We start from the raw sequence: 8,228 nt of genomic DNA, 5'->3' as shown, positions 1-8,228 counted from the left end.
ACTATTTCCAGAAAAGACCACCATCCACGACAGGGAAGGCTGCAGGGAAACTGGAGCCCTCGCCTAGGGCTCTAAGAGCAACCGCCACAGAGACCGACATCGCTGGGGACCTTATAACCCAAACCTAGGGGTCTGTCCAAAGTCAACAGAAGTGAGGGCTAGAGGATGGGCTACCTGCCACATAGATATGACGAGTGAACGCAAACACACTGAACATTCACAAACGACAAAAAGCAGATTCATCAACCATTAAAATTCACAATTACCGAAGAAAAAAAGTGCTCATTTTTTTTGAGAGAGAATCTCGTTCTGTCACCCAGGCTGGAGTGCATGGCATGATCTTGGCTCACTGCAATCGCCACCTCCTGGGTTCAAACAATTCTCCTGCCTCAGCCTCCTGAGTGGCTGGGATTACAGGTGCCCACCATCACGCCCGGCTAATTTTTGTATTTTTTGTAGAGATGGGGTTTTACCATGTTGGTCAGGCTGGTCTTGAACTCCTGACCGGGTGATCCACCCGCCTCGGCCTCCCAGAGTGCTGGGATTGCAGGCATGAGCCACCATGCCTGGACCAAACGTTCAACTTTTTAACTGAAAACTACAGAATGGAAAATTAATACTTCTACTGATTACAGCTATGCAAACAACACAGTTGCCTGTGTGGGAAACACAACTGAAAACACAAAGGTGGCACTGTAGAGGCAAAGAAGAGTATGCATTCCCTCTCTCGGGAACAGGGCTTCAGGAGGGCGGACCCAGCCCAGCAGAGGCCCCACTCACCTCGCCGGCCTGGGCCAGGCTGTCCTCTTTCTCACGCAGCCTCTTGCTGGTAGCGTCCAGGCTCTGCTGACACTGCCTGCTGCGCTCCAGCTGCTCCTGCATCTTCTCCTCCGCCCCGGCCTCACTCTCCTGAAGCTGCCGGATGCGCGTCAGGAGCTCCTGGTTGCGGTCAACCTCGCGCTGTCAAGAGAGCAAGAGTAAGATGCCACATGCCGCCCATGGGAGGGTCAGCGGGGAGCGCTCACCGCCCCCCTCAGAAAAGGCCACCGAGGCACAGAACAGAGCCAAGCAGGACCCGCCAGCCAAGTCAGCGGCAGAGCCAGGACGGGACCTGGGACCCAGCTCAGGCATTGGTGCCCCCGCTGAGACACTATGATGTGAGAACTGTGAGAGGTCAGGGCTCCCAGGAAGGGCACTTGGCACAGATCACACACACACTCGTCACACCATCTGCTCAGCGGTTGCCTCTGCAGGGAAAGGGAGCATGGGAAATGTGAAATTCAGAATGGATCTTGTAGAGAATCTGAGCTCTGCAGCACCAGCAGGTCCTGACTAAGCACACTGTGGCTGGCACTAAAATGAGCTGGCACTCCCCCAGTGAGCAGATGACAGGGGCAGAGACAGGTGGCGTGGACAGGAGGCTGCAGACAGAAGCAGTTTACACTGGGCTCAACTCTGCCACATATGCACGGCATCTCACGCAAACCTCCAGGGCCACCCCGCAGGACTGGCCTTGGGGAGGCCGCGTGGCTCTTGCTGGTTAGGATGGGACAGAACCAAGAACCATGCTCAGATCTCCTGATTCTAATGACCCGCAGGCCTTGCTGAGTTCACTGCCAGGCACGGGAGTCCCGGGAAGTGAAGACGGTGAGTCTTGGTGGAGCCCGGCACTCCAGGCCCTCTCGCCCTGCCTTCCTCAGGAAGCGCCAAGCACTCATGAAGCCCAGGGCAGAGTACGTGCTTGTGCTACCCTTGTCCAGGGGACTCCAGCCCAAAACCTAGGAGAGGTGTGACAGAGGGTAGCCACCTTCTGATGGCTGACCCGCAACTCGGAGGGACTCCAGCCCTTGTGAGCTGCAAGAACTGTCTCACCACAACCAAGAGACCCTTCTGTGACGCAGAACAAGAAGAGAGCTGGGGTTGTCGCAGGGCTCCACTCAGCACTGTCACAAGCCAGATGTGGCACTGGGCCTGGTGCTGCCACTCCTAGTGCAGACAGGGCCGCCAGCAGGTCCCTGGACTTCAGACATTTAGGTTTCACCCCCTAATAGGTATTTCCAGGTGGAACTCCAAGGAACAATTGGAAAACTACTGGTTCCGACTGTTCTTGGGGTCTCATGCAGCTGTGTCTATAGGCAAGGAAGGAAAGGCCTGTTGGAAGGTGGCTGGAGCTCAGCAGGGAGCCCCAGGTGTAAGCTCAGTCACCTGCATCCTTGGATTTTCCCAAGAAAGGGATCCGGAGATCCTACAGTGACCCCTCCCTCAATCAAACATTTGTGAGCATCCATAAGGTGCCATAAGCTGTGCCGCATGATGGAGATCCTGGACAGAGTCAGGTGGGCCCTGTCCTTGGGGACTCTTGGCTCAGAGAAACTCAAACGGCTGCACACTCCATCCTCCTGCTCTAGAGCCAGAGCCGTGCCATGAGCCCGCTGCCTCCAGACTAATGGTGCCACTAAACTGGTGCCACTTCTCCACCCCTAACCAGGGAACTTCAATAGTCAGGGAGATTCCTGTGTCCTCTCCCTCCCCTTCCCACCAATTCCACCAGGACTGTCCCATCTAGGACCCACCCAGGCCATGAGCAAAAGCCCCAACCTCTCAGGGAAAACAGCTCTCAAAGCAGCATGGGAGCCACCCTAGAGGCAGTGGCATCCACCCCGGCAGTGTCTTGGGCTCACTAAGCCCACACAACACACCGCGGCCAGGATATGCAGGCCAGGGACAAGGAATCCAAAAAGCATCACACCCGAGAAGACGTTGAGCTACTTATTTTTGTAGGGCCTAGGAGTGTGCGTGAATAAACTGCATGAGGTCGGCGGGGGGAGGGGCTAGACACATCCACCAGCAAGAAAGGGCACAGAGGCCAGGGAGACTCTCCGTCCAATGCTCTGCCTGAGCTTTGGCAGCAGCCACAGCTGATCAGCACTTACTGAAACCCTGGCAAAGTGCTGTTAATCAAAGTTGAGGAGATCCGCACATTCAGTGGAAACCTAATTCCCGCCCCAAGGACAAGGAGCTTTCCCTACTGCCCTGGGCAAGCCAGGAGCAACACCCAGCTGCCACTGAGGCCGGCACTCTTCGCTACAGCCCTCCAACCCAAAGGCCTAGCATGGACCCAAGACCCCATTCCACCCTGTGAGCTCCTAAGCCTGTCACTCCTAAACCATTCGGCATTTCTGCCAGACCTGCCTTCCAGTTCTTCTAGAGGGAAGAGGAAACCAGGAGGTTTGTGTGCCAGTGCCACAGCCTCACTGAACAGACACAGCAAGGGGCCACCCTTCGCAATTGTCCCCATTTCATGCCACCCTTTTCTAGGACAACAAGCATAACTTATACCTGGGCCCCAGCATGAGTGGCCTCAGAAGGAATGTCCTGGCAACCGTGGCACAGGGCATGTCAGACTTCCAGCCAGCTGTGTTCTGGATTTCTCATGGCCTGACAGGTACTGTGCACAGCCCCCTTGCTCCCAGGGCCTGGGATCTGATTTCTTACAGCCTGGCAGTTACCGTGCAGTCCCCTTGCTTCCTGGGGCTGGCTGGGCCAACCCTCACCGCACCTGAACCCACCTCATAGTTCCTGGCACTGGTGCTGGCCGCTCTCTCCAGCTCCACTCGAGCCCTCTTGTGACTCAGCTCCATCTGCATCTTCTCCCGCTCTACCTGGATGAGGTGGGACTTGGAACGGATCTGCTCTGCTCTTTCCTCCAACTGCGCAGGTCACAGCCAAATAACAAAAGAATCCTCAGTGACTGTATCAAACAAGGTGAGTGACTCCATGCAACAGACACACTCCCTGAGCACCCGTTCCCGCAGGGCCCAGGCTAAGTCTTGATGTTGTCCAGCCACTGGGTCCCAGGCTGGGGAATGGGAGAGGGACAGGTGACAGGAAAGTAAAAAAGCCTGGGAGGAGGAAGACATCTCTTGAGATGACATAAAGTATATTAGTGAACTCAATGGCCTCGAATGCCACCTATTTATTTACCAGCCAATGGCTCTGTGGGTCACAAGTTCAGACATAGGTGGCTGCATTCTCTAATTTATTTACCAGCCAACAGCTCTGTGAGTCACAAGTTCAGACATAGGTGGCTGCATTCTCTGATCCCAGGCTAAAAATCAAGGCAGTGAGCCAGGACGTGTTCTCATGTGGAGCTCAGGATCCTCTCACAAGCTCACAGGGATGGAGAACGAGGTCTCCTTCCCTGCCAGCTGCCAGCCCAATACAGCTGTCAACTCCTAGAAGATACCCACATCCCTTGTCATGTGGCCCTCTCCATCTCCAAAGTCAACCGTGACCAATCTCCCTCGTTAAACCCTCTCCTGCCGTGTCTCTGACTGCTCTGCCTCAGACACCTGGACTCAGGCTTCAAGGGCTCACATGAGTAGATCAAGCCCACCCAGGTAATCTCTACCTTAAAATCAATAGATCTGAGATCTTAATTATATCTGCAAAATCCCACAGCAACAATACCTAGTCAGTATTTGACTGAACACTCGAGAGACAGTAGAGAAGGTGAGTGTACACCAGGAGCCTGGAAGCTGGGGGCCTCTCAGAAGTGGGCCTACCACACAGGGCTAGTGATTACAGGTGAGCTGAGTCTCAAAGGACCCCAGAGACTTGCCAAACAGTTCCAGAGCCAGCCTTTGGGTACGACCTGCTTAGCTGGAGGAAAGGGCAGAGTCACCGACTCTTCATGTGGCCCAGAGGATTGCAGTGCAGCAGCACAGCATCTCCCAACACTTAAATGCAGAGTCTCAGGCTACACCCCAGACCTACTGAATCACAATCTTCTCTTTAGGTAGGGCATGCTGGCTCATGCTTGTAATCCCAGCACTTTGGGAGTTCAAGGCTAGTGGATCACTTGAGGCCAGGCGTTCAAGATCAGCATGGCCAACATGGGGAAACCCCATCTCTACTAAAAATACAAAAATTAGCGGGGTATGGTGGCACACACCTGCAGTCCCAGGTACCCGCGAGGCTGCGGCAGGAGAATCGCTTGAACCCGGGAGGTGGAGGCTGCAGTGAGCCAAGATCACACCACGGTACTCCAGCCCGGGTGAGAGGATAAGACTTCATCTCAAAAAAAAAAAAAAAAAAAAAAAAAAAATCTAGGCTGGGCACGGTCGCTCACGCCTGTAATCCCAGCATTCTGGGGGGACAAGGTGGGTATATCACTTGAGGTCAGGAGTTTGAGACCAGCTTGGCCAACATGGTGAAACCCTGTCTCTACTCGAAACTACAAAAATTAGCCAGGCATGGTGGTGCACACCTGTAATCTCAGCTACTCAGGAGGCTGAGGTGGGAGAATCACCTGAACCCAGGAGACAGAGGCTGCAGTAAGCCGAGATTGCACCACTGCACTCTAGCCTGGATGACAGAGTGAGACCCTGTCTCCAAAATAAAAAAAGAATCTTCTTTTTAAACACATTCTCAGGGCATTCCCAAGCATATCAAAGTTTGAGAAGCACCAGAGTAGAGTGGTGGTTCCCAAAGTGGCCAGTTTTGCCCCTGTAACATCTGGCACTGTGTGGAGACACTTCTGATTGTCACAGGCGGTGGTCGTATGTGCGTGCTGCTGGCTGGCATCAGCGGGTAGAGGCCAGGGATGTTGCTAAACAGCCCACAATGCACAAGAAAGTCCTGAGGAAAACGAATCACCCAGCGCAAATGTCAAGCATGCCAAGGCCAGGAAAGCCCAGGACAGGGAAGGGAAGTTTCTCCGTCCTCCCACCTGTGTTCTCTGGTGGCCCAGGCCCACACATTCTTTATACCTATGTTACCGTGTTTCAATTCCCAATTGCTGCTTTTTGGGGGTTCCCAAGACTGTCCTTCAAACTCAGTAGCCTTCCTGGTCTCATTTCTGAGCCTCTCCAGAAGGGCGGGCACCCTGCCTGCAGGGGGCACCACCAGCAGGGACCAGGAGTCCCAGACACACCTGATCCGTGTGCCACCTCTGCCTGGAGCTGACTACAACTGAGACAGGAACTGAAAGCTCACCCTTACATTTAAATAAACACAGATATGTGAAAAAGCAGACAACACACATTCCCCCAACCTGCTGTGTTCTCCAGGCCCTCCCTGCCTCTCCAGGGGCTCAGGAGGAGAGAAGGAACCATGACAGAAGTCCAGGAATGGGATGTGACAGGGGCCAGGGACCAAGGCTGGGCTTGTGGTCATCGCTCTGCTAACCACCTCGCTCTGACTACCGCACTCCACCACTGATCCCCTCTCCGAGGAGGCCCTTATCAGTGTGAGCTCTGGAGGCCTCCCAGGTCCAAGTGAGATTCTAGAATCCCACAGCTTTGACAGGTAGGACAAGAGGTCCCAGACATCTGCATCAATGAAATTACAGCATTTCAGACCTGGCTTTCCAATCTTTTTTTTTTTTTTAAGAGGGAGTCTTGCTCTCTATTTCCCAGGCTGGAGTGCAGTGGCATGATCTCGGCTCACTGTAACCTCTGCCTCCCAGCTTCAAGCAATTCCCCAGCCTCAGCCTCCAGAGTAGCTGGGATTACAGACATCCACACCCACCTAATTTTTGTATTTTTAGTAGAGATGGGGTTTCAACATGTTGGCCAGGCTGGTCTCAAACTCCTGACCTCAAGAAATCCACCCACCTCAGCCTCCCAAAGTACTGGGATTACAAGCGTGAGCCACTACACCCAGCTCAGAGTTAGCAACTTAATTTTGCCAGTGATAAAAAATAACTACCATCTATTACCATAATTTCATAAAAGAACATTTTAACAATAAAATATCTATATATATATAAAAGACCTTATCTCAGAATAAAAAACAGTCCTCATCAAGAAAAGGGCAGTGAGCAAGCAAACATTCTAAAAAACACATATTAATTCAATTATGCAACAAAATCAATGCACAGACACAAACCACAGTTTCACCAAATGCAGCAGGGCCTCAACTGGGCTCCGAAAGCAGCAGGAAGCCAGACCCTCCTTGAACAGGGACAGGACTACAGAATGCTTCTGGAGCCTGCAGCAGGGACTGCAAAAGAGGGCCCAGGCAGAGAAGCCTATAGAAGCCTGTGCAGCCACAGGGCCCAGGCAAGGCTGGAGACACCATTGCCCACCACTCCCCAACTGGGACTGGGCTCATCACTCTTTGGAACCTGAAGTCCTTCATGATACCTGAGTCCTCTGCAGCTGTGTCTACAGTGAGCAATCCCAAGAACTTGTAATGAAGTAAAATACAACTATTTTATAGAAGAAAACTATAAAAATCACCCCAAAATCTGCAAATAGCCCTCCACAGTCTGAGACCACAAAACACCCAGTCCTTCTGCTCACTGCCGTGGCTTTCTCTCTGAGCTAATCGGGCACTGTGTTTTCAACACAGCTTTCCCACACAGTCCTGGTGCTCACACTCCCAGGCAGTTTGGATTCTGTCCTCAATCAGACGAATGAACTGGCTTTCTGATCCTGTCACCGAGTCTGTGGGTGCACTTGTGTGAATGCAATGCTGAACGCCAGGCCCACTCAGCGTGCTAACAAGGCAGGCCTTTAAGCCATGATGGCTCAGGGCCCCAAACGGCCTCCAGCTACTGCCCCAAAATAAGGAGTACCCACAGTGAGACCTGGAAGATGAGTAACTGGTCTCTAGGCTGAGCTAATACTGACCTACCTCAACTACAAAAGACTTGAGCAGGTCCTGCCTGGGCCTAGGGGTCTCCCCAGAGAAGACTCCCACCCAGGCACATGCCACTCACCTGCATGCTCTGCTGGTACTGCATCTGCAGAGAACCTGGGGCCGAGGTGGGAATATCCAGTCCAGATCCTCCCCCCACACACAGAGATGAAGTTGTTCAAATATCTCAGGGTGGATAAAACCGTGGTGTTTTCCCCTAGGTCTTCCATGGTTGCTTTCCTTCTGGAGGCAGACAAAGACTGGTCAGATACAACCTTGCCACGTGCCATCAGCTGTGCAGTCAGGGGCCCTCTGGGCAGCCCCACTCCCCTAACGCAAGTTGGAACCCATAATACACCAGTGTCTGTAATCACATTCTTCAGAGGCAACTGGGAGCCGCGCTGCCAACTTACCAGACAAAAAATGGACGCAAGAAAGCATGCCACCAGACCCCTGCCACCAAGCCACCGACTAAGTGTCAACTGCACAGAGGGACAGCTGGTGCCCAGGAGGCGGCGCTCGGCACTCAGGTGGCACGTTCCCCTCAAAGCATTGTAAGAAGATTCTCCAAAGAGACAGAGCCA

At 53.2% G+C, this 8,228-nt stretch overlaps 1 protein-coding gene across 1 annotated transcript; it reads right to left on the bottom strand.

Moving 5' to 3' along the window:
* Positions 1–726: 726 nt before the first annotated feature.
* On the bottom strand, positions 727–7,889 carry LOC116547164 (mitotic spindle assembly checkpoint protein MAD1-like). The gene is made up of 3 exons (XM_032273202.1): positions 7,727–7,889; positions 3,570–3,710; positions 727–960 (listed from the first exon to the last, which is right to left on the bottom strand). The coding sequence occupies exons 1-3, from the start codon at positions 7,748–7,750 to the stop codon at positions 742–744; spliced, it is 384 nt and encodes a 127-aa protein (XP_032129093.1). The 5' UTR covers positions 7,751–7,889; the 3' UTR covers positions 727–741.
* Between the last annotated feature and the right edge of the window lie 339 nt (positions 7,890–8,228).

The sequence above is a fragment of the Sapajus apella genome, unplaced genomic scaffold (genome assembly GCF_009761245.1).
Source record: "Sapajus apella isolate SASKATOON/1434 unplaced genomic scaffold, GSC_monkey_1.0 scaffold2236, whole genome shotgun sequence".
Lineage (NCBI taxonomy): Eukaryota > Metazoa > Chordata > Mammalia > Primates > Cebidae > Sapajus > Sapajus apella.
This window is presented reverse-complemented; position numbering and strand designations above follow the sequence as displayed.